General features: G+C 40.2%; 1 protein-coding gene across 2 annotated transcripts in view; it reads left to right on the forward strand.

Annotated features, from left to right (window-relative positions):
• Positions 1-26,001, forward strand: part of GIGYF2 (GRB10 interacting GYF protein 2) — a gene marked incomplete at both ends in the record, with an annotated part of 93,052 nt that overhangs the window by 57,514 nt on the left and 9,537 nt on the right. For both annotated transcript variants that reach the window (XM_084255000.1, XM_084255001.1), the window contains 11 exons: positions 1,543-1,709; positions 4,501-4,592; positions 5,604-5,711; positions 6,720-6,817; positions 10,370-10,470; positions 11,926-12,087; positions 13,470-13,628; positions 16,417-16,653; positions 22,486-22,608; positions 25,202-25,423; positions 25,544-25,746. In XM_084255000.1, the coding sequence (XP_084111126.1) occupies positions 1,543-1,709; positions 4,501-4,592; positions 5,604-5,711; positions 6,720-6,817; positions 10,370-10,470; positions 11,926-12,087; positions 13,470-13,628; positions 16,417-16,653; positions 22,486-22,608; positions 25,202-25,423; positions 25,544-25,746 (1,672 nt within the window). The remainder of the gene's footprint in view (positions 1-1,542; positions 1,710-4,500; positions 4,593-5,603; positions 5,712-6,719; positions 6,818-10,369; positions 10,471-11,925; positions 12,088-13,469; positions 13,629-16,416; positions 16,654-22,485; positions 22,609-25,201; positions 25,424-25,543; positions 25,747-26,001) is intronic.

A 26,001-nucleotide genomic window follows, 5' to 3' on the forward strand; every position in this document is an offset into this window, starting at 1 on the left:
CAGTTTCATTAATTTCTGCTCTGTTTCTTAGGATTTATTTTTTTCTTTTTGTAGCTTCTTGAGGTATGGGAGCTTACGTATGTGATTTCAGTTTTTAAAAACTTACCGAGATTTATGGCCCAGAATGTAGTTTAATTTGCCATGTTATTGGGTACTTGAAAAAAAATGTTTATTTTGATGTCTAAAAAATGGCAGTTACATCCTGTTGACTGGTGGTGCTGTTGAATTCTGTAAATTTGCTGATTTTCTGTCTGGTTGGTCTAACATGTGTTGAGGGGTGGTGAGTTCTTTTAGCTATAGTTGTGGATTTGTTCTCTTTTCAGTTCTATCAGATTTTGCTCTATGTATGTTGCACCTTTGTTGTTGGTGCATACACTTTCATGATTGCTGTGTTTTCTTGGCAGCTCCACCCTTTATTGTTAATGTTATGTACTGTGTCTCGGGTCATCTTCTTCGCTCTGAAGACTGTCAGTACTAATATAGCCAACTACTCCAGCTTTCTTTTGACTAATGCTTACATGATAAATCCTTTTCTGTCCTTTTTACTTTTTGACCTTCCTCATATTACTATATTGAAGACTTGTAGACAGCATATAATTGGGCCATGTTTCTTATTGCTGGTTCCAACTCCATTCTGGGATATATGGGGTAAAATGAAAACCCAGGGCATTTACCACCACATTGTTCCTCAGACCCCAAGGTGCTTGGTTAGTCTGCTGCCCTTTCTTCACCTTTTAGTCTCCAGCTGTTTGTCTCCTCTATAATAGCCAGAGATTTTAGTTGTATGTAACAGGAGTGGTAAGGAAAAGGGTATATACCCTTTCTTCCCTGAAGTGGATGTTCCAGTACTCTTTTTTTTTTTTTTTTAACTGCTAGATCCCTTCTGCCTACATTTACATTGACATAATCTACGTTCAGTAAATATTTGCTCAGTGAAGTAACTACTGTTGATTGATCAGCATGCATTTGTTAATTTTGTATATGAAATAGTTGATAGTTTCTTATTATAAAACATTTAAAGGTGATTATTTTCTTTTTCCCCTACCAAGGCTAGATTTAGTCTTATCTAGGTAAATAAATTATAGTTTGTCTAAATATCATTGATTATTGCTTTATTTTGCTTAGCCATCAATCTCTGGCAAAAGTGAAAATTAGAGCAAAGTGTTCAACGCTGCATGTTTATATTCTCTGTATGTTAGAGATAGAATCTAACAGATACTCTTTTTGACTGTACCATGCTTTTCTGACCAGTGGTTTATAGAGATTAAGAAAGATGGAGCTAATTATGCCCTTTAAAATAATTAAAGCACTGCTGTGATTTTGGGATCTGTAAACATAAGGCTTATTTCAGAATAGTTTCTGTTGTATTTTGTAAGAAGCCTGTTCACCACCTTTGGAGATGAATTAAGATATACAAGATATTTGACAGGTGCCACCTGAAACAAGTTGTTACCTCTGGATGAGGATGGGACTCAGGAAATATTTTATCCTCTATTAGAAAAGGACTCTTACTCTCTTTGTGTTTAATCGGTGCTATTACAGGTCCCTTCAATAATCAGGAGATGGCTGAATGGTTTCAGGCAGGCTATTTTACTATGTCTTTACTGGTGAAGAGAGCATGTGATGAAAGCTTCCAGCCTCTTGGTGATATCATGAAGATGTGGGGAAGGGTTCCCTTCTCTCCGGGTCCAGCTCCTCCTCCTCATATGGTAAGCACCTTACAACTCCCTCAGAACATCTGTCACACGCAGAATAACCCAGATGTTTAATCTCATGAGAAAGAAACTAGTTCTTTGGAAATTATTGAAATGACACTGGAGGTCTGAACTGTAGATAGCCTTGCTAGCTGTGCCGATCTTTACAAAACTCAAATATCTGTGCCCATCCTCCTCTCTCCCTTCCCCTTCAAGAAACAGTCCTCACTTTATACATTAAATTCATAGATTAGAGCTATAAAATGTATTTTCACTGAAAAATGGACCTGCTGACTGGGTCCTGTATGTTCTTGCTCTTTACCTCTCAGCTCATTTCAAGAGCTTTTACTTGTGTCTGCTGCACCTCATCAGTTACTGGTCTCTGAGCTCCTGTGGCCTCTACTTACGATGCATGTTCTCTTTCTGCCCCCATCACCTTGCCTTTACCTCTTGATTTCTGACTCAAAAGTTTCTAAATGTGAGGTCTACTCTTTTATTTTTTTTTAAGATTTATTTATTTATTTATTCATACAAGAGTGGGGGTACAGGTCAGAGGTATGGGGGGGGTGAGAGGATTCACGAGAGACAGAGTGGGGAACAGATCAGGCAGATTGACTGAAATACACTGTTGAGGGGAGCAGCGGGTGAGACAGGAGAGGTCTGCTGCGCCATGTGGGTTGTTCCCTGGCTGGCTGGGGAGCGAACTCGTGCTGCAGAGGCTGTGGATTGCTTCATAGTGCGGTGCTTAACCCCTTGCGCCACCAGGGAGGCCCCTACTCTTAAAGCAAATGTCACTGATATAAGTTTTAGTGCTTTGGAATACTTTGAAGACTTTTTTTTAGATTCATTACTATTACTTCAGCTAAAAATGAATTATAATTTAGTCTCTATAGTTAGCATACTGGCGCCTGGAATACCTTTAAAGGGAAATCCTCTTCCAGTAGATTGCCTTTCGGAGGACTTTGGACCTGAGCCTCATTTTCCCTTCTCCAGTGGATTGTCTGGTGTGACTCGCCATAGTGAAAAGTGGCCCCAGTCAAAAATCTTTAATGTGAACACTGGATTCCATATCACCAGTTTATTCTCTTGTGTATTGAGGGCCTGTACCAAGCTTTGTAGTAGGTTCTTAGGAAATGAAAATGAGTAAGACATAACATCTGTATTCAAGGGAGGTCATAGGTAAGAACAGTGACTCTCAACCTTTTTTGAACCGCAAGCCATAGTTTCAAAAAAAAAGGTTTGCACCACTTCTCTGTGTATTTGTGTATAATGTGTGTATGTGTATGTATGTATATGCAGGGCAGAGTTTCACAAATGCTTTGTGCTATGCATCTGTTTTCTCTATTTCATTCTTTTTTAAAAAAACACATGTTGATCTTGACCCAGTGATTAATCTCAAAATTCACTGATGGATTGGAGGGTTGAGACCTCTTAGAATTTGTGAGCAATGAAGATCCCTAGGTGAGGGTAATTATTTCTGACATTTTTGTAGTGAATCCAAGGGAAAATGCCATATGTGATGCCGAGTGTTTTTATATGTTAATTTAATTTATATACTAAGTTTGAGCTTTATTTCCCTTCTCTGAGATTGCCTGTTTCATTGATGAAAAGTTTGTCACTGGGATCTGACATGCTTGCTCTAATCTGCAATAAGACACTGAGCCTCAGTCACATCTGCTTAAGGGGGAAAAAAAAAAAACCATGGGGAGCTCTGCTTTCTGTCATCTTTTACTTTTACACTGAATAGCACCAAGCAGAAAATTCACCATGATGATATATACCTTGAAACTTGGGTTTTCATGTAGAAGTTTTAGATTAACCTAGTATAGCTTTATTCTCTTTTGCAGTCATAACTTTTCAGAATTTAGATTCCAGCCACAGTATTTGAAATATAAATGAAAAACAACAAGATTTTACTGTTGCTCATTTTTGTAACTCCTGATAAATAGTAATAGAAACGGGGGCCTCCCTGGTGGTGCAGGGGGTTGAGACACAACCTGTGAAGCTATTCGCAGCCATTGCAGCACAAGTTTGATCCCCGGCCAGAGAGCTACCCACATGGTGCAACTGACCTCTCTCCTGACTCACCCGCTGCTACCCTCAGCAGTGTATTTCAGTCACTCTGCCTGTTCTGTTCCCCACTCTGTCTCTGGTGAATCCTCTTACGCCCCCACACCTCTGACCTATGCCCCGTTCTTGTATGCATAAAAAAAATAAATCTTTTTAAAAAATAGTAATAGAAACAGCTCCTCTTTGGGTAGAGAGTTAGTTTTCAAAAATTTTCACATTCTTTGTAATTTAAGATTTCTCCGCATCTTTAGAAAGATTTACCATGTCTCCCTGTCTCCGTTAAGTGCCCTTATGAAATTCCTCCTGTAACATTTCCTTGAACCTTCACATAGTTCTCCTTTGTTTTTTGTCCCATTTCTAGAATTGTTACATGATCACTACATTTATAAATCACTTTTAATGTAGGGGAAATTATACATTTTTTTGAGTTAAAGTAATAACTGGATTGTAATGCAAAGTTCAGCTTGGGCAGACTACGAGAACAGCAGTTGAAATAAGGAACATTTTATTTTATCCATTCTTAGGACTGTCTTACAATGCAGATATTACCTTCTTCCAGTAGGTGGCACTGCTTAGTTTAAGATGCCCAAGTTTTATATTAAGCATTTTGTGCATAAAGGTGTAGTGGGATGTGAAGGTATGGGGTTCACTTTGCTTTCAGTTACATGTACTAATGGCTTCTGTGATCTCAGCAATTTATTCAAAGGTGTTTCTTCCCCCAATGTTTCATTCCCAGGGCGAGTTGGACCAGGAACGGCTGACCAGGCAGCAGGAACTCACAGCCTTATACCAAATGCATCACCTCCAGTACCAGCAGCTCTTAATACAGTAAGAGCTAGTGGTGTGGTAGGGAGCACTGCGGCACCAAAAGGGCCATTGAATACCACCTATTTCCAAGTGTGACCTTTAACAACAGGGAACTGAAATTTCATGGGATACTTGAGCCACCCAATCAGCATGTTACCACCATAAAATCTAAGTTTGGTATTAACCTTCTTAAATAATAGAATTTTTCAGAAGATGATATATAACCATAATTTTATAAGCTTTTAAGCTTATAAAGCTATAACTAGCAAGCATTCTAAGAATTAAATACCCCCTAAATGGCTCAATTTGAATGCCACAGAGAAAAAACAGTACGGGAAAGAAGTAAAAGCTTATGCTTTCAGTAGAGGTGTGGAATAGTGGCAGAATGGGTGTGTGTCCATTTCATAGAAGTAAGATTTATTGATGTCTGGTGCAGAAGTTGGCAGACCCTCTTCCTGTTTTTAAAAAGCAGAGTTGTATTGAAACGCGACCACACACACTTGTGTGCGTGTATATATGTGTTGTCTCTCACTGCTTTTGCACTGCAGTGACAGAATTTAGTAGCCTCATTGTCTGCCTCTTTAAGAAAAAAATTTGTTCAGTTCTGAACTAGTTAAAAAAAAAATCACCTAAAGTTTAATAAGGTGGAACATAGATTTGAGAATTTTAATAGTGTTTTTATTTTTGCAAAGGGTGCTTCATATGGAAACGGCTATTAGTTTGAATTTTATTTTTCACTTGTTTCCTGATAAAAGACTGTTATATCTTGAGTTTGCCACTTTTGACATACTGTGGTATATGTATTTTTACTGCCCTCTTTCGCTCCGAAACATGCCATCTAATTCATTTCATTCTAGAATGATGCATAGACTTTTCTGTGCTTCTGTTATCATGAAGAATTGTAAATATATAGCTAATAGCTCTTTGTAATGATATTATTTTGGAAAGTGGATTCCACTTTGTCTTTCACTGTCTTGGTAAAGTGAGTAAAATGTGGATAGACAAGTCACACTTGATTTTGCTTTTTTGAAGACAACAGTATGCACAGGTCTTGGCTCAACAACAGAAAGCAGCCCTGTCTTCCCAGCAACAGCAGCAGTTGGCGTTGCTTCTCCAACAATTCCAGGCTCTGAAGATGAGGTTGGTCCCTCCATGGTGTGTCCTGTTGTATGTGTGTTAAGGAAGCAAATGAAAGGGAACTTTGGCATACAGTGTTTGAAGTCTGGTACTAAAATGCCCAAACAGAACATATATCTGCGTGTTATGTGGAAAAAGAGTGTAGTTTGTAAGTAAGTAAGTAAATAAATAAATAAATAAATAAAAGCTGAAGGAAAAGGATTTATTTGGTCTTTTTACTCACAGGGGACCAATTTGGAATAATAATCAAAGAATAATAGTGCTTGAGAAGCTGTGTTACTCACACAGGGAACCAGCAACAAAATATTGTAGTCTAGAAGTTTAATCTCATTTTTTAATCCATGGTCTCTCATGAAAGGCATTTAACAGGGCTACACATAGTTACAGTTTTTCTGAACCCAGAATCATTAAGGTAGGTGTGAGGAAAGGGAAATTGTGCTAAAAGTCTTCAACTTGTGCTGTTTTAGATTATTGTTTGAGGGTAGTGTTTATTGTGTCTTCTACAGAGGTATCAGTCACTGTTCTTAAAAACTCTGCCAGCTCATTTAACCAAAACCTTCTATATTTCTCTATTGGATGTGTGAAGGAAAAAGGTTCATTGGTTAGGTCTTCATTTAATAGATGGGCAAACTGGGACTCTGAGACGGTAAAAAAAACTTTGTTGACATGACATGGTTTAGAGACAGCATTAAAAGGCCTTTGACTTATAGCCTGAATATTTTTTATTGTAATATGCTGGTCTATGATGTACTGAGACATCCCCAATTTTTTAAGACGGTAAATGTATCCATTATGTAGAAATCAGTATTTGCTGATACCCTGAGGAGCCCGAAAGTGTAGTCATTGTGCCTTTTTCTTGGCTCCTCTCCTGAGTGCTTTGATAGTGCTGTTACACATCCCTTAAAACTGAAGGTGTGGTCTTGCCAAATAATCTAGAACTCCTGTATAACCTGGAGTCCCTCTTTATTGAAAATGACAAGAACAGGTTAATTTTTTTTTTCTCTTTTGCAGAATATCTGATCAGAACGTCATTCCTTCAGTTACTAGGTCTGTATCAGTGCAAGATACTGGTTCTATCTGGGAGATGCCAACAACCTCACAGCCTACAGGTAAGAATTTATGTTGGCCTTTAGTAAATAGCTCTTTGGATTTTTAGACTAGCAATTTTATAAATTAATTCTTTAAAAATGCATTTTTTTTTACTAGTTTTATGTTGAATATTCACAAAACTCCCTATTTATTTATTTATTTTTAAAGCTCCCAATTTTTAATAGACCCCCTACAAAGGATTAAAAGTGCTATTGAAAATAATACTGTTAAGAATTTGCTAGAAATTCGTAGGTAACTAAACTTTTTGAATTTGAGTTAGCCTCTATTTTTTTAATGTTGCTCTAACCAGTGTGGAATTTTTTATATTGTTTTTGATCTTCTCTGCCAGAGTGAAAAAAAAAAAAGAGCACAAGTAAAAAATTTTAAGTAATCATGAGTTATCCTTTTGAGTCAAGGGTTTATATAGAGATTAACATTGCACATACCTAGAAATTTTGGGGAGAGAAAAGCCTACTTTTTTCTGATCTTTTTGCATCAAACTAAAAAATTTGGGGTTGGAGTTTCATTTTATTTTATTTTTTTAAAGATTGATTTATTTATACATACAAGAGCCAGGGCACAGAGATGTGGGGAACAGAGTGGAGAACAGAACAGGCAGACTGACTGAAACACACTGCTGAGGAGAGTAGTGGGCGAGACAGGAGAGGTCTGCTGCGCCATGTGGGCTGCTCCCCAACCAGCCGGGGATCAAACTCAGTGCTGCAGAGGCTGTGAATTGCTTCACAGTGCGTTGCTTAACCCCTTGCGCCACCAGGGAGGCCCCTGAGGTTAGAGTTTAAAAAAAAAAGTCTTGATATTAGTGGATTGTTTCTAAAGGTCTAATGTTTGTGGAGGGCTAGTGTGAACCATTCATTGAGTGTCCTTTCAAGAGGCTATAATAGTTGTTGAAGATTTTCAGGACCCATGGGCGTTGATAGATTCTTTTCCCCCCATCACGAATCCCTACATCCCCTCTGATTTCTTCCCTCCCCTCCCCTAGAAACCTCATTTCATTTATTGATGTTCACTTGTTGTAATAAGTATTTTACTTTGTGGAATAGTCTGCTGTGCAAATGTCCAAAACACTTGTTTTTGTCATTCTGACTTTATTGTGCATAATTCCTTTGAACCTCCTCCATGTTTGCTGTAAATGGCAACATTTCCTCTTCCCATGTGACTGAATAGTATTCTATAATGTGGACAGAACACATCTTCTTGATCCAATCCTCTTGTCCCTGGGCATTTAGGTGCTAGCTATTGTAAATAATGCTGTGATAGATATTGTAGAGCATATATGCAATTGATGGTTTTACATCTTTGGATGGATGCCCAGGAGTGGAATTGCTGGGCCTTATGCTCTTTACATTTTTCAATATAAATCCAGATACTTTTCCAAAATGGTTGCACCAAAGTGGTTCCCACCAACAGTGTAATGGGGTTCCTCTGTGTTCCCTCCAGCATATGTTGTTCAGGGACTTTTTAATATGCCCCATTTCACAGGTGTGGGATGATACCTCATTTTAGTTTCAACATGCAGCTCCCTTATCAGAAGTTCTGATGACATTTTTCCATGTTTCTTTTGGCTCTCTGGGTATTCTCTGTAGTGAATTGTGTGTTCAGATCTGCTGCCCATTTATTAATCAAGTTGTTGGTTTTTTCTTGTTGAATTGTGTAATTTTTTTGTTTTGGATATTAACCCACTGTCAATTGTATAATGAGCATTATTTTCTCCATTTAGGATTTCATTTTAATCTACTTATTTCACTGTATTGATAAAAAAAGCTTTAATTTGAGATAATCCCGATTGTTTATTTTTGCTTTTATTTCCTTTGCCAATAGGGGTAAAGTCTCCAAAAACATCTTTATCATTGATGCCATGGTGCATATCAGCAGTACTTTCTTCTGTGTATTTTATTGTTGCAGGTCTTATATCTAAATCTTCATTTGGCATTTACTTTTGTGCATGGAGTTAGAAAATTATCCAAGTTTTTTTTTTAAATATGATTATACAATTTTCCTACCATCTTTTGTTAAAGAGACTCTCCTCATTAAATGTATTTATTGTGTATTTATTTCTGATTTTTTGTGTATAATACACAAATAAATAATAAATACATGTATTTCTGAATTTTTGATTCTGTTCCATTGATCCATGTGTCTGTTTTTATACCAATACCTTATTGTTTTAATAATTCCTGTTTTATAATATGAAGTCATAATACGATGCTTCCATTTTTTTCTCAGGATTGCTTTCTCTATTGCAGGTCTCTTGGCTCCATATAAACTTCAATATTTATGTTTAGTTTCTTTGAAGAATATTGTTGGTATTTTGATGGGGATTGCAGTTAATTTATGTGTCATTTTAGGTAAAATAGTCATTTTGACTATATAGTCTCTCCATCCATGATCAGGGAATGTATTTCCATCTCCTTATGTCTAAATCTTTTAATATGTCTTATAGTTCTCACAGTCTAGGTTCTTAACCTGCTTGGTTAGATTAATTCTGAGGTGTGATTCTTTTTGAAGTGACTGTGAATGGAATTGTTGATTTCTGATAGATTATTCTTAGAGCCATTGAGCTATTCAGTTGTTCTCTTGCTAATGTTGACCATGGACATTATGGCAGGACTGATTCTTCCCTTGTCAGCTTTCCATGCTGTGTGTATTTTATTTTTCTCTTGTTAACCAATCACAGTCAGGATGGTGTTAATACAGTGTTTTAACTAAAAGTATCTTATTAAACAGTTTTCTTTCTTTGTGTATGATACAGTCAAGGTCCTTTTACAAATAGTTCATTGATTTTATACAGATAATAATTTATAATAATTATGATTTTATATAATGTTAAGTCATATTGACAAACCTTGTTGGCATTAGGGAAACAGGCTTAGAAGCCTTGTTCTATCTGTTTATGTCCACATCTGATCATGTCACCTGACTTTTCGGGTCAGCAGACCCCATCATCATTTGGGAGAGCTGTCCAACCTTTCCAGAAGCCTCTCCAGCTCTAGCTATACCTATCTTTCTCTTTTTTCTCATTTATTGAAATGAAATTCACAGAGTGTGAAATCATGCATCATTAAATGAATGATTCTGTGGCACTTGGTCCATATACAGTATGCTTTCTAGCTCCATAGTTCTCCCTCTCTTTACTCCACTCTCTACATGGTGTGCATGGCTTCTGGAGATACCATGGCTGTGGGATCCAGTACACTGGGAATTAAATACTGGCATAGCCATGTGCTTGCCACATATCCTTGGGAGTGTTAGCGAAATACCTCTGATCTTCAGCTTGTGCACCTATAAACATGGAGATCTGAGCAGATACACAATTTTTTGATGATGAAATTAGCTCCCTAACAAATGCCTGGTACTTGGTTTCCGTCTAAATATGTTAAAGGGTATTGATAGAGATTGGAGCCTACTGGCAGTTCAGTTGACTTAAAAGCAAACAGGTAAGTATGATGGAGTTTATTCACGGACAGGGAAATAACTTCTCACAGTGCTTGTGGATACGTGACCATGTGTGTAACTTCTGGCACTCATATTATATTTTTCTTGTTGCCTTATAGTTTGGGAAGGTGGTAGTGTGTGGGATCTTCCCCTTGACACCGCAGCCCCAGGACCTGCCCTTGAGCAGCTTCAGCAGATGGAGAAAGCGAAAGCTGCAAAGGTCTGAAACACATTCTTCCACAGTGCACACATTTGTTTATTGAGTGCTTGGTTTCTCCAGCGCTGTCCTTACTTCCTTTCACCTTACTGCTACTTAGCTGGTATAAGCACATTCCTATTTTATCTTTATTGTGCTCTCTTCTCCCAAAAAAGACTTGAAAGCAATTAAAATTAACTCGTTGAATGGTTGACACATTAATAATTGTAGTCATGCGGATAGTTTTGCTACATTATTCTTTCTAGAAACAGTTGTAGTAAATGCAGTCCTTAAAATATAAAAAATACTATGCTTACCTGAATGTTTAACATTGCTTTTTAGACCTTTGATCTGCAGCTTGTATTCCTACCTTGAATCTGTATTTTGCTGTATTTATACAAACATTTTTTGAGTGTGTTCTAGTTCCCCAGTGACGAAAGAGGGAGGCTTATCGTCGTGTGCCATGTGTGTGTTTGGTTATTGCTGGTCAGTACAGCACCTGGAGCTCCAGGATAAGCCATACTGTTGGAGAGCATAGGGATTAGGAATTAGGTGAGCCAGTTTGCACTGGAGGGATAGATAGTAGGATTTAACTCCATTGAAGGGTTTTGGGTTGACAGAGTAGAAGCAGGTGAAAAATAAGTTGCAGCTGAAGGAATACAGCACTTGTAAACACTCTGAAGTGCATGAGAACATACTGGCCCAGAAATAGCTTAGTAATTTGACCTGACTGGAGCCCTCTGCGCCGCTGAGGAGTAAGTGCTGAGTAAGGAGACTAGAGGAGATGAGTCAGGTGGACCCTCGCACATGCTGCGTTCAAGAGTTAGGGTTTATTTCTAGGGTGAAGGATGGTGTTAAATGCGAACCCGGAAGAGTTTTGTGGTGGAGGATAGATGTTAAGCTGGGAAATGTACACAGACTGGAAGTAGGGAAACACGATGAGAGACTTAGGAATATGGGTGAGTAGAGGGAGGCCTGGCTCTCCTTGTGGCACAGGGACTAGTGTCCAAGTGCTGGATCGGCTGGTGTTTAGGAACTGTGTAAGAGATAGTTTGCTGTGTGGTTGATCTTCACATTTTAAGAATTCTGTAATTTTTCACATTTGTAGCAACTTAGATTACTGTTGCTGAAACATTATAGTCACGCTATTAGATCTTCCATCAGGAAATCTTTTGTAGGAATGAGCAAGGAAATGCCACTGCAAAAGAATTCTGATGTTTGTCTCAAAATAACCACTTGCTCCAGTACATGTAGGAAATGTGGGGAGGTGGTAGTGGGCAGTGGGGGGTAGCTTCAAGTGGGGTGAGTGCATGCAGCTTTGAAGTACGTAGACTGTTCTGATTGCTGTGGCCTCAGAAGTGGCTCCACCTCCTAGTTACGGGTTAGGCAGCTGAGGGAATGGTGGAAGCTGCACATGCCAGCTTCTCACATCCCTGTGCTTGGCTTCAAATTATTAAGAGAACTCTTATTCAATCACAGCTAGAACAGGAGAGAAGAGAGGCAGAAATGAGGGCAAAACGGGAAGAGGAAGAGCGAAAGAGACAAGAAGAACTCCGGAGACAACAGGAGGAAATGCTTCGGAGACAGCAGGAGGAAGAAAGGAAAAGGCGGGAGGAAGAAGAGCTCGCGCGAAGGAAACAGGTACGCCTCTGGGAGCCCTGTTTGTAGGCTCAGCCTGCGGGAGCACCTGCTGCTTAGTGCCTTCCCCCTCCTTTCACAGATAACAGTGCTCTGGGAGATGGTCTCCTCAACAGCGACTGGGAGTTAGCAGAAGATTGGTATTAGAACCTTGTAAAACTCACTTCCTTTATTAAAAAAAAGTCTCTCAGCCACCCACACCCACTGGAGGGATCGTCTTCAGCCCTAGTATATAATTGGGGTTGATTTGTTTTGTATGTTTCCTAGACTTTGAAAACCGATTCGATTTCAGAAGTGGCAAGTCTTTACAACCAGTGACTTACTGGTTTTCATGTTTCTTGACCATATGTGTATCTTTTTGGGGAAATCTATTGGCCCATTTTTCTATTGTAACTTTTAAAAATCCCAGTAGAAAGAACCAACCACCTCTGTGATAGCCCCATCGTCTGGCCTTTTGTCCTTATCTTTCGTACTTACTGATGGCCCCACCCCAGTAGGTCATCTGTGAAAAAACTAACCTCCATGCTGCTGTTGGAACGGATATTTCTTAGCATCACACTCTGTATCAGCATGTAAGGGCACTAAAAAGTACTCCAGTGAGGATATCTGTTTAACTCTGTGTTGCTCAGTATTTCTAAATTATTTTGGCAGTGGGACATTTTTCTATATACTTAATATCTATGGGACTTGGGTTCTTTAGTACATGTTCTGTGTCACATGCTTTACTTTGTACTTCTGACTGGAGAACTTACTCCTACCTCACCTGGCATTTTTAGGTGGCTGTGTTGATTTGATCTCTCTTTGTCTTAGGTTCTCATTTGATTTAAAAAACTGCTATACCACTCTGGGGTGTGTTATAGTAACATACAAGTGAAGAGGTGTGAGCTCATACCCCTAAATCATATACAGTGTTGTAAACCAGTGTTGCCTCGATGAAAAATGTAAAATTAAAAAAATATACTATTAATAAAACAATTTTAAAAGATTTTTAAAAATCCATAAAAATGTTACCTTAATACCTGGGGCGGGGGTGGGGGGAAGTAGGAACTCGTACTGGTGATACCAAAGCCTGAAACCCTGCCGGTGTGGTCCTTTCTGGGGCTAGTCAGCTCCTGAGATTGCTCATGGGGTGCATGGAGTAGACTTCCCAGTGCAGTCCTGTTTAACTGCTAATATTGTAAACACAAATTATTGTAACTGTAGTGCTCCTGCCCCATAACTCAGATACGACACACGCAAAAACACATCTCTCTAGGTCCCGGATGGCTTCTTTTCATGTTAGTGTTATCAGAACCTGAGCAGCAGACAGCATATTCCTTTTCAATTTTTCTTAGTGTAAGTTGAGACCCACAGTTTCACACACACCCTCCTTTTTTTAAATAAAGGAAGAGGCTTTGCGACGCCAGAGGGAGCAAGAAATTGCTCTAAGGCGGCAACGAGAAGAGGAAGAAAGACAGCAGCAAGAAGAAGCTCTCCGAAGACTGGAGGAGAGGCGAAGAGAAGAGGAAGAGAGGCGGAAGCAGGAAGAATTGTTACGCAAGCAGGTGACCAGCGTTTACTCTTCTCATTGCTGCTTTGACACTAGGGATCAGTGACTGAGAAATTATTAGGATATTGGAATGGCCTATGTCACACAGTCACGTTGCCAAGAAATGCTTAAAGAGACCTCAGTATTTCTGTAATAACCATTCCACATGTAATAATAAATGCTGAACAAAGTATCGAAAAATTGGAACAATACCAGAGTGAAACCAGAGTGTCCAGTTTGCTCTTTCCAAGTGCACAATTCAGTGCGGCTAACACATCCACAGTACCTGCAGTCTTTATCACTAATTCCCACTCCACCATTCTGCTCTGCCGTTACTGGCGGCCAGAACCCCTAAAGTATTTCATTTGAATGCTAAGAACGTACAAGTTGGAGTGGAGGGGTTGGTATACTTTATTTTTCAAACATTATTAGATTTTTTAGGAAAATTTGTACGATAGTATGGTTTTCTCTATTTTTATCTTATATTAGGATGGTGCATTTGTCACAATAAATCAGTATTGATGCATTATCAAATCAAGTCCATAGCTTACTCGCATTTCCTCAATTTTTCCCTAATGTTCTTTTACTGCCCCGGAATTCCATCCCCAGAGTACTACATTTAGTTGTCACATCTCCTTAGCTTCTTGACTGTGAGAGTCTCAGATTTTACGTGTTTTTGTTGACTGGAACAGTTTTATGTTGTAAGGTAATGCTCTTTGGACTTTGGCTGTAGCTTTCCTCATGAGTAGCCTGGAGTGGTGGGTGTTTGGAAAGATTGCAGAGGCCAAGTACCATTTTTATCACATTCTGTCAAGTGTCATATTGTCACCATGACATGTGACTACTGGTGTAGACCTTGGTCAGCCAGCTGGAGCTGTGTGTGAAGCGCTCACCCCTGCTGTGCCTTTAGAAAGAAATGACTTCGTGCAGGCTACACCTTTGTTTAAATTTGTGTTTGTCCAGTTAGATTGACCCAAAGTAGATACTAACTGCTTTTGCCTAAGTTCTCAATTAAAACTCCTTGAGAAACCCAAATTCGACTGGTGGTAGATACCTTTAATATTAGATTGTGCATTGATTCATTCTTTGGTTTATTTAGCAGTTAGCATATTCAGTTAAGTGCTTGTTTATGTAGCAGTTAGCATATTCAGTTATAGTGCTTGTTTCCTGGTGGAGTATAAAACCTTTAAAGAAATATTTCTGTCCTCAAGAAGTCCACCTACTCTGTGGGTGATGATTATCTAAGAAATAAATGCCACAGCTAGGATACCTTCAGCTATGAAATAAAATATTCACCTATATGTGGCATAAACAATAGATACACTATTACTTCCCATATCAAGGAAATAAGGTAATCACATGCCTTCAGTGACTCAATGATGCCATAAAGGACCCAGATACCTTTCACATTTCTTTCTGCTCTGTGTTTCCTGGTGTGTTAACTTTTAAGTTCATTTTTTCCACCTCTGGTTGCGAATTTTGGTTCCACACACTTGTATGACCTACATCCAAAACAAAAGTGATCATTCTCTTGTCCTTTCCTATTGCCTGGGAGGAATGTCTTCTCTAGAAGTCTCCCAGAACACACCCCTTTGCCCTAAAGTGAGTAGGGTAACTAGGGTGCCTCTGGTTATCTGGGAAGCTTAAAAAGCCAAGTCTGGCATTTGAAACCTCTGATGTGATAGGAGACTGTCTGAAAGGGAGAAGCGTGATCGGATGGGTGGATAGATGGGAACAGTTGTTGCCACTGCGTGGCTAGGAACAAGTAGAGAGGAGGGCAGGGTGTGCAGGACATAATGGAAACAGCAGGGAGATCCTCACAGAGTGTTTGATGTCTGCCCTGCACTTTGAGAAGGAACAAGAATGTGCTATGTGGATAAGACAGCACTGCAGGCATAGTAAACAGACTCTCTGAAAGAAGGTGTGGAGAGTTCCAGAGGGCACAGTGGTATGGTGTTGAGGTAGGGAAGCAGAAGAAAAATGAGCCAGGAAAATGAATAAGGAGGTAGAGGACGGTCCCATTTTCTTTTTTCTTTCTTTTCTTTTTTTCAAAGATTTATTTATTTATGCATACAGCTGGGGTACAGGCCAGAGGTGTGGGGGGTGAGAGGATTCACCAGAGACAGGGTGGGGAACAGAACAGGCAGATTGACCGAAATACACTGCTGAGGGGAGCAGCGGGTGAGTCAGGAGAGGTCTGCTGAGCCATGTGGGTTGCTCCCTGGCCGGGGATTGAACTTGTGCTGCAGAGGCTGCAGATAGCTTCATAGGTTGTGTATTAACCCTTGCACCACCAGGGAGGCCCAGGAGGGTCCCATTTTCTGAGGGACCTGTGGGCTAAGGGCCACAGGGGTAAGAACTGGGACGCAACGGTAAAGTTGCTGAGGTTCCGAAACTGGCTGAGCTCTCCTGGTAATCAGGAAAGGACTTAGCACCTTGGAAAGCTCAGTGAGCTCTGGTGTTGGCAGTTTCCAGGAGATACTCCTGTGGTTGGTGTGGATCCCTTGGTGATCAGTACTTACCACATATATGACATTCTTTTTATGTAGAGATTAGCAAATAAGTGAAAATTTTATCCTATAAGCATGCCAGTCTTTTGTGGCTGCTATAAATGTTAATTATTTTTTTATTTTTTTGATGTACGTGGCATAAAGAGCACAGAATGAGACAGCCTTCCCTTGGCTGAATCCTGGTGTGCACAGAAAACTTCCCTCTACCATCTCTCATTTTGCTTTCTCTGCAAAAATGACTCTGAGTTTCCTTAAACAATTCAATTTTATTCTCTTATTTTTCCTTCTGGGAAGGAAGAGGAGGCTGCAAAATGGGCTCGGGAGGAAGAAGAAGCCCAGCGTCGGTTGGAGGAGAACCGGCTGCGCATGGAAGAGGAGGCGGCAAGACTCCGCCACGAGGAGGAGGAACGAAAGAGGAAAGAGCTGGAGCTCCAGCGGCAGAAGGAGCTGATGCGCCAGCGGCAGCAGCAGCAAGAGGCTCTCCGCAGGTTGCAGCAGCAGCAACAGCAGCAACAGTTGGCGCAGATGAAGGTAAAACCTAGGGACCACCCAGAGAAGCTGCTTGGTACCGTTCTGGAGTTGGGTAGCTGCCGGCAGCCCCAGCGCACCAACATGGGGTGCTGCTTTATTGTTAAGTGTCACTGTGCTGGCTGAGGTGTAGGGACGCTTATCTGACAGGGGTCCATAGAAGCTGTCTGCCTCAGAATCTGTTTAAAATCTGAGGTCGTGAAGATTTATATCCCCTGTGTTTTCTTCTGAGACTTTCGTAGTTTCAGCTGTTACATTTAGGTCTCTGATCCACATTGAATTCATTTTTGTAAATGGTGTAAGGTAAGGGCTTGATGTCATGCTTGTTCATGTCACAGTCCTTTTGTCCTTGGCATCGTTTATTGAGAAGCCTGTTTCCTGTCCACCGATTGGATTTAGCGCTCTTGCTGAAAATCAGTTGACTATAGACCCGCGGGTTCATGTGTGGACTCTGAATTCTATTCAAGTGATGACACTGTCTTGACACTGATGACACTGTCTTGACAATGATAGTAATGCTTTTTTGTAGTTTTTAAAATCAGGAAGTGTGAGTCCTCCAGCTTGTTCTTTTCCTGTGGTGTTTTGACTGTTCTGGGTCCCTTTCAGTTACACATGTAAATTTTAGAATGATTTTCACAAAAAAGGCCAGGTAGGGTTCTTACAGGGATTGCATTGCCAATGAACAATAGTAAGTCTTTCAATCCATAAACAAAATATCTTAAATTTCTTTCAGTGTTTTATAGTTTTCAGAGTATAACATTTTTACTCCTTGTGTTAAATTTATTCGTACACTTTTTCTTTTTGATGCTGTTGTAAATGGAATTTTCAACATTTCATTTTCAGGTTGTTCATTGCAACGTGTATAATATAGAGTTGATTTTTGTATATTGAGCTTATATCCTGTAATCTTGCTGAACTGGTTTATTAATTAATAGTTCTTTAGTGTATTCATTAGGATTTTTATGTCAAGATCATATCATTTGGTAGTTTTGCTTCCTTTCCAAACTATTCTTTTTCTTACCTAATCGCTCTGGCTAGAATGTGCCATACAATATTCAGCAGAAATGACAAGCATGAATGGCCTTGTCTTGTTCTTGAGAGAAAGCATCTTGTCTTTCATCAGTGCAATGTTAGCTGCAGGTTTTTTTGTAGATGTCCTTCATCTGGTTTAGGGTGTTCCCCTACTGTTCCTTGTTTGTCGAACGTTTTTATTATGAAAGGATATTGTGGTTTTTGTCAAATGACTTGTATCTAATGCGATTATCATGTATCTTTTTTTCCCATTCATATTGTGTATTATGTTAATTGATTTTCAGGTGTTACACAAACCTTGGACCTGGGATAAATGTAATGATTTCATTTATGTCATTGGATTTGGTTTGTTTGTATTTTGGTGGGGATTTTTGTGTCCTTATTATTGATCACAGATATTGTTGAGTAGTTAAAGTTTTTTTTTTTTTCTTTTCTTATGATGTCTTTATCTGGCTTTGGTGTCAGGGTAATGCTGACCTTAAAGAATAAGTTGGAAAGTGTTCCCTCCGCTTCTGATTTTTGGAAGAGTTTGTGAAGAAATGGTATTAATTCTTCTTTAAATGTTTGATAGAATTCAGTGGTGAAGCTTCTGATCCTGGACTTTCTTTGTGGATAGGTTTTTGATCACTAATTCACTGCCTTTACTTCTTAAAAGTCAATTTAGATTGTTTCTCGAGTTTGTTTTGGTAGTTTATATCTTTACAGGAATCTCTCCTTTTCACGTACATCATCTGACTGAAAGACAGTTTTCCATTATACTCCTTTCTGTTTCTCTGAGAGGAGTAAGGGTGTCCCTCTTTCACCTTTACTTTTGAGAAATTTATTGAATATAGAATTCTTGGTTGTTCAGTTTTTGTTCTTTGCGGACTTTGAATATCTTACTCCCATTGTCTTCTTTCTTCCCTTGTTTCCCGATGAGAAGTTTACTATTGATTTTATTGAGATTCCTTTGAAGTGGCAATTTTGTTTTTTCTCTTGCTGCTTTCAAGATTTTCTCCTTGTTTTTGGTTTTCAGCATTTTTGCCATATTGTGTATGTTTGTGGGTCTCTGTGTTTATCCTATTCAACAGTCTGTGGAACTTTTTGGTGTATAGGTAAATGGAATCTATTATTTCTCTAAGGCCGCCTTTGTCTTGATTCTTTTTTTCTTTACTTTGGGTTGTGTGATCTCTGTTAATCACCACCTTTTTCTTTTGACATTTCAGATATACTTTTGAGCTCCTCTGGTAATCTCTTATTTCTGTTAGTGTGCTTCTGAGCTCCAAGATTTTCTTTTGGTCCTTTAAAAAAAATAATTTCTGTCTCTTTATTGGTAGACTTTACTTGATGCAGCAACGCCACCATATCGCCTTACTGTTTTAATGCTGGTTCCCCTTAGGGCTCCGACCATGCTCATGACATGCCTGTTAAATCTGACATCTGGTCACTCTCATAGGCAATATTCTGTTGGCAGTGTTTTTCCTCATATAGGTCATATGTTCTTATTTCTTAGATGTCTCATTTTTTGATTGTCAACTAGACTTAAAAATGTATTTGCCAACTCTGGGTACTGATTCCCCACACCCCCCATCTGCCCCATCATCATTTGTTTTGTGATTGGCTGGATTGTTTTTAGTGAAGCCCCACTCTCTCCTACCCTCCCCAACAGCATGGCGCTTCTGCTGCTGCTCCTCTGGGAGAGCAGAATCGGGTTTGCCCACCATTGCTGGGATGACGGTGCTTTTGGCAGGACTCACTGTGATTGTCTTTTTCCACATTCATCTGTTTGACTCCACTAATTGCTAGCAGATTGTTCTTTTTTTTTCCACCCCCCAAAAGTACCTTAGGGCAGAACTTTTGTTGCAGACTGAACCATTCAAATGCAGGCTACTTTGGAGAGATTGAGATTAGTTTTGACCCAGGGGTACACTTTCTGGCACTTTCCCTGGTATTGAGACAAAGTATCAATGTACAGTTTGACCTGTATCTATTGCTGCAATGAATTTAATCAGTCTTCTCCCACTTGCCTTGTGCCCAACCTCCTAAAGTACAAGTATTTTTGAAAGCACCTCTATGCTTGAATTCCTCATTCTCTACAGTCTTGCATATGAAGTCAGTTCCTTTGGGAAGAGATCTGGAACTCTATTTTCCATTCTCCTTCCCTCCCCACTAACTCCCACCCCCAGGTAAAAAATCTCTGAATGATAGCTCTGAAGCTGGAGGCAGTGGGGTGCTTTTTTTCTGAATGACACTCTTGCTTTAGGAGTTGGCCCTTGGTTGAGGGGCAGAGGTCTCAGGGGCATGGAACCAGGAGGGCAGAGGCTGTCAAGACCCTAGTGCTAGCACTTGTGCAAAGTAGTTCTGTCCCATGAGTGGGGGACTGGGTCTCAGAAGAGAGCCCCCCACTTCTCAGTTGTACTTGCCTAGAACTTGGAAAGGTAACTGGAAGCAGGATGAGGAATGCTGATCCTGTGTCTTTTCCTAGAAACCAGGTCACTGATTGACAGTTGTGGGGAGAGGAGCCCTGTGTTCTTGTCTCTTCTCCTCTGGCATTTCTGTCTGGCTGAGTGAGGAGCTTGTGAGAGTGGGTCTTGGTGCAAGTACCACACTTTCTGGTCCTACCAAGTTCTAGATTTTCTCAAAGAAATTCTTCCTCATCTGCTACATACACTCAGGGGCATTTCCAGAGGTTTTGTGTGATTTAAAAAAAAAAGTCCACCATTTTTATCAGGGAGTGGTTCCATAGAGTTCCTCATGCTGACATACTGGAAATGAAACACTTTTCAAAATTATGTTGAAAAGTGAGGTAGCAATCTCAGGGCAGAGAAAAATGAGTAATTTTTACTTTTAACCGATGAAGTGGGAGGGCAGTAGGCATTTAGGGATCACAGAATGAGCCAGACTCCTGTCTGCTTCTGATTGGGGAGAGGATTGTACTGAAGAGCAGGATTGACAAACTGCAGTTCTTTGAGTGGGCAGTGTAGGATGTGGGCTGAACTGGAAAATGTCCTGGGGCAGTGTTGACAGAGCAATGGGATATTATTTCCTTTGTATAAATGAGACTTAAGGAAAATGATAGCTATCTGCAGACATTTGTCTGTCATGTGAAGAAGAAGACTTAGATTTGTTCAGCATTACTCCAGAGAGCAGATCCATGAATCATGAGTGAAAAAAGTACAGTGAAGTGTACTTTGGCTAAGCAGTGAGAAGGATCTCGAGGCGCCTGAAGGGAGAGGCCATTTCAGGAGGTGGCTCTTCTGTTCCTGGTACTGGCCGAGGCTCTGCTGGAGACACTGGGGGATGGAGCACGGTGGGGTAGTGTATCCACTGATATTTTTAGACACCATTGGTAGTTCATGGCTGATTTTCTGCATTGGAGTTACACAAATATGCAAATTTTTTGACTTCACCTTTACCTCTTCTGACTCATCAAGTGTGGAGGTGTGGCCTGTACATTTTTATAAGGTCTCTGGTGATGCTGCAGATTTGAACTCACTCCGCTGCCTTATATGATCTGGATAGCACCTTCCAAGTGCACTCTTTCCTGTGGATAAAGAGTGCTCAACTTTGCCTCTTTAGACTCCCCCCCATCTTTCTTAGCTTCCTGCTTCACCCCTTCCCCACTCCAACATAGGTGCATTTTGAGAGAACTGTCCCTTCTACCTATCATGTTGATCAAAAATGTTAAAGATCATGGGCCTCCCCTGGTGGCACAGCGGTGGAGTGCTAGTCTGCGAAGCTGCCCGCAGCTTCTGCAGCACCTGTTTGATCCCCAGTTTGATCCCCGGCCGTCCGGTTCGATCCCCAGCTGCCGGTAAGGGTCCCACATGGCGCGCAGACCTCTCCTGCCGCACCCGCTGCTCCCCTCAGCAGTGTATTTCGTCATTCTGCCTGCTCTGTTTCCCGCTCTGGCTCTGGTGAATTCTGTCACCCTCCCGCGCTTCTGACTGTACCCAGTGTTTGTATAAATAAATAAATAAATCTTTAAAAAAAAAATGTTAAAGATCATATACTCAGTACTGTAGTTCATTTGAAGAACTAGTCTGTTGGGCATTTTGTTTTCCTCCATATTCGTGTATTATTTTTGTGAAACATTTTAGGCCCAGTTAGATTTGGTTTCTTGCTATTTTTATTTATGTATTTTTCAGAACCATAAGACATCTCAAAATTATAGTGTATCTATTTTTTTTGGCCTAGAAGACTTAAGAAGGCTCTTAGAATAACCAGGCTTCAGAGAGCATGAAAATGCTCAGAATCCAGACTATATTCTAGGTTAGTCAGTAAGTTTAAGAGAAAAGAAAGAGTAGAATTATTTATTTAGAAAAGCTTAGTGCTGATGACTAGAAGCCGCAGTCCAGTTACAAATGACTCCCTTGCACAGAAGACTTCGGGGAGCTGTGCCACCTCCCTCCCTTCAGAAGTCTCCTTCACTCTTTCATTGGAAAGCAGCATACTATTTCCTTTATTGCCTCCTTGGGTTAAGCATTTAGTGACTCTTTGTTCACTTCTTCTTATGCCTGTATTTTTCGTGTACATGTCAATGCCAGATATAACAAATTTGCAATTCCAAAATGGTTGATCCAATAAAAATGTATTATGTGTATTTTAAGTTCTTTTAAACAATCTTAGATTTGGGTAATAATAAAAAATGTAAAAGAAGCAAACTGACTGGGAGAATAGTATGTACAAGGATTCAAAAAGAGACATTTAAGTTATAAGTTGTAAACGGGGTTGAAGGAGCCATGAATATTCTGGCTGTGTGCGAAGCATTGCTCTCTCTTTCCACGTTTCTTCATGAACACTTTTGTCTTCCTGTTTTGTTAGCTTCCTTCTTCTTCAACGTGGGGCCAGCAGTCCAATACAACAGCATGTCAATCCCAGGCAACGCTGTCATTGGCTGAAATCCAAAAACTAGAAGAGGAACGAGAACGGCAGCTTCGAGAAGAGGTAAATTTTAGAAGTGAAAATGCTTCTAGTAAGACGATATTCCAGACTATCCATTGTGCATTTTGGATTAGTGGTTAGTAAAATTGTTAGTAAAATTGTCAAATTGCTGTTGTGTCTATATTGGGTGATTATTATTAAACTCTTTAGCCTGTAATATGGTCGCTCTAGCAAATGTGAAGAATCTAATAGGAACAACATTAAGGTGAATATAATGTTCAATTACTTAAACATTCTTAGTGTAGCTCTTGAGAGGATAAGTCGCAAATAAAAGTACATGAGACTTTCAAAATTGTGGGCAAATTTGTGCAAATGCCCTTTTGTAAATTTGATTTTTAGAATGCAGAAGACATTTTTCTCTAGAGAATATTGAAGTTTCTGGCTAGCTTCGCAAAATGTAGAATATGACAGAAATAAAGTATCTCTGCTTGTAGTCTGTATTCTTTAGGTCATCATTTGGATAGAAAAGATAGACCGGAGTCAGAGAGGGGTGGAAAGGAAGACGACAGCTCGTGACAGCAGAAAATGATTATGTCAAGTGGTTTGGTTCAGCGTGCCATTGCTGCTACGTTCATCCATCCACCCACCCACCCACAATGCATTTGCTGAGTGCCTGCTCACTCACAGGCTGGAAATGGTAGCTGAGTGTCAAACAGACAAAAGACCCAGCTTTCCTGCAACTTATTCTCTGGTTGAAAGGGGATAGACAGTAAAAATCAAGTAAAACGTGTGGTATGTTAGAAGGTAAACGCCAGAGAGAAAAAAAGTAAGGGAGTAAAAGTGGTGGTAGAGAGTGATCACCTGATTTTAAGGGGTGCCTTCTGAGAAGGAGCATGAGGTGGCAGTCTTGAAAGAGCTTTCTCTGGATATGACTTGAGCAGAGCAGTTGATTTGTTAGAGAATGTTTTTGGATCTGGGTGGTATGGGTCACTGACAGCCATGAGTATACACAGAGAAGTGGGAGTTGTCTGTACATATTCACCAGTGGGATAAAAAGTCTCTTCGCCTTAAAAATTGTCCTTTTTTTCTCTCTCTTTAAAAAAGAGAGACTAAACGTGCTGAAGTAAATTTTCTAAAAGTTTATCAGCAAATTGATGCAGAACAGAGTGTATCTTCTACCTTCAAAGCTAGTAATTGTTCCAATAATTTTGGTATCCGTTGAATGAGGTACCAAATTCCTGTCCTCAGGGTTGGAATCACAGATCTTCCATCACTTTCGTCTGTTGGGAGTTAGTCATCACCTCATTGTGTTTTCATTTGATTCATTTTCTTTGAAGTATTGTTAAGTCTTCTTGTACTCTTCAAAAGGTACAAAATGCCACTCAGTAGACATTTCCCGTGTAGGGAACCGAAGATCGTTTTGTTTCATTCTCTCGCTCTGTCCCTCGCCCTCGCAGCGCGGGGCTAGGGGGCGGCCGCTGCGCAGCTGCTCCTTCTTTCCCAAACTGCTGTCTCCCGTTGCCCTTCTGGACTGACTTAGGTTTTCTCATACTTTCGCTGCTGTTTTCCATTTGTCTTTTCATTTCATTTTGGTACGGGGTATTTCCTCAATCTTGGCCTTTCAGTCCTTCTGTTGAATTTTTATGTATACTGTGTTAAATTTCTCTGAGTCCTTACCTTGTTCTCAGAGTGTATCCTTATGTAGCCTCTTACTCTTTCATTGAAAGCTGCCATCCTAATAACTACTTACTAATAACTTTTTAAAAAAAGCTAGCTCCTGCTTTCCCTCTTTCCACTGTATTTTGTTCGTTTGATTTGGTCTTTGGCTTCCATCTTAGAACCTTATGCCCAGTGTTTATGGATCCCCGGACTCTGTTCATATTTAGAATTCAGGCGCTAAACAGCTGATTGGGGTTCTGGTATATGAAGCACTGTGGTGGACTGGATGCAGCAGTCTCTGGCTGGCTGGGCCGTAGGGAGAGTCCCCCATTAGTTGGTGTCTGTATTCTCATGTGCTAAAGTAGCCTCCCCATAGAGTAGTCCACCAGTCTGATTCACCTTTTCTAAAGAAGAAAGCTTGAGTTTTCTGCTGGGGAGAGGGAGAGAGAGCCACTCAGCTGCCTGGGGGGAGCGAGGCAGTCTGGGATCTTACTGCTGATTTTTGTAGACTTAACAGCTGCTTGACTTCTGCCTGAGGTCCTCACACCTTAATACCTAAACTTTCTGTATGAATTTGCCTGTTTCTGAGCTTCCTTTTTTTAGGTTTCAACTTACTGGGTCTGTTACATTTTCCTGTTAGCATTTGTCTGCTTTCTAACTATTAAAATCTGCTTTCTTTGTCCTTACTGGGTTTATCTGTATTCTGTTATTTTGGTAAGGTTTTCGGAAGTAAACACATATACGTTTACGCATCATTTCTGTGTTTACCCAAGAGCCCTGCTTAATTTTAAAGACTTAATTCTCTGTCTTTTTATTCTTTTCTTAGTCCCTGTGGCAGATACATGTATCTTTCTCTGCAGCAAAGGAGTTAACCCTGTCAAGTATTTAATTTTATAGACATGTACTGTGTTATTTGTATTCTATTTCGTATACTAGATACTGCTAACTGTTGTCTTAAAAACCAGAGTCTGAGTTAGCTCCTGTTTCTGTGCACCAGCAAAGGCGCCAGCAAAGGGAATTGATGAAGGCTCTCCAGCAGCAGCAGCAGCAGCAGCAACAGAAACTCTCAGGTTGGGGGAATGTCAGCAAACCCGCAGGTACTACAAAATCCCTTCTGGAGATACAACAGGAAGAAGCCAGGCAAATGCAGAAGCAGCAGCAGCAGCAGCAGCAGCACCAGCAGCAGCACCAGCAGCCAAGCAGAGCCCGGAGTAATGCGGTGGGCGTCCTCTCTTGCGTCCTCGCTGGCGCACTGCTCTTCTGAGTCGTTTGCTGACTTGGCTCTTTTTACCTTTTTAGTACTATTAACCCTGATCATTTGTTTCTTTTTCTTTAACAGCATTCCAACCTGCACACCAGCATTGGGAATTCAGTTTGGGGCTCTATAAATACTGGTCCCCCCAACCAGTGGGCATCTGACCTAGTCAGTATCTGGAGTAATGCTGACACTAAAAATTCCAACATGGGATTCTGGGATGATGCAGCGAAAGAGGTGGGACCTAGGAATTCAACAAATAAAAATAAAAACAACGCCAGTCTCAGGTAGGGTTCAAAGATGATTAAACCTTATGCTCCTTGGTGGGTTGGGGGAAAGGGATATTTGGATAGTGGGCAGTCAGGGAAGGAAAGAGGTTTGGTGCTTGTTTATTTTTATCTGTGTTTAAGCACATGAAGTCACAGTTTGGCGATTGATTTCTTCCCTGTGGAAACACATCTGTATCATTACTGGGGCATCTCTTGCTCGGCACCTCTTCTTGCCTGTCACACTGTGACCACTTAGTAAATACTAGGGATAGT

This window comes from Talpa europaea (genome assembly GCF_964194135.1).
Source record: "Talpa europaea genome assembly, chromosome: 1".
NCBI classification, from domain to species: Eukaryota; Metazoa; Chordata; class Mammalia; order Eulipotyphla; family Talpidae; genus Talpa; species Talpa europaea.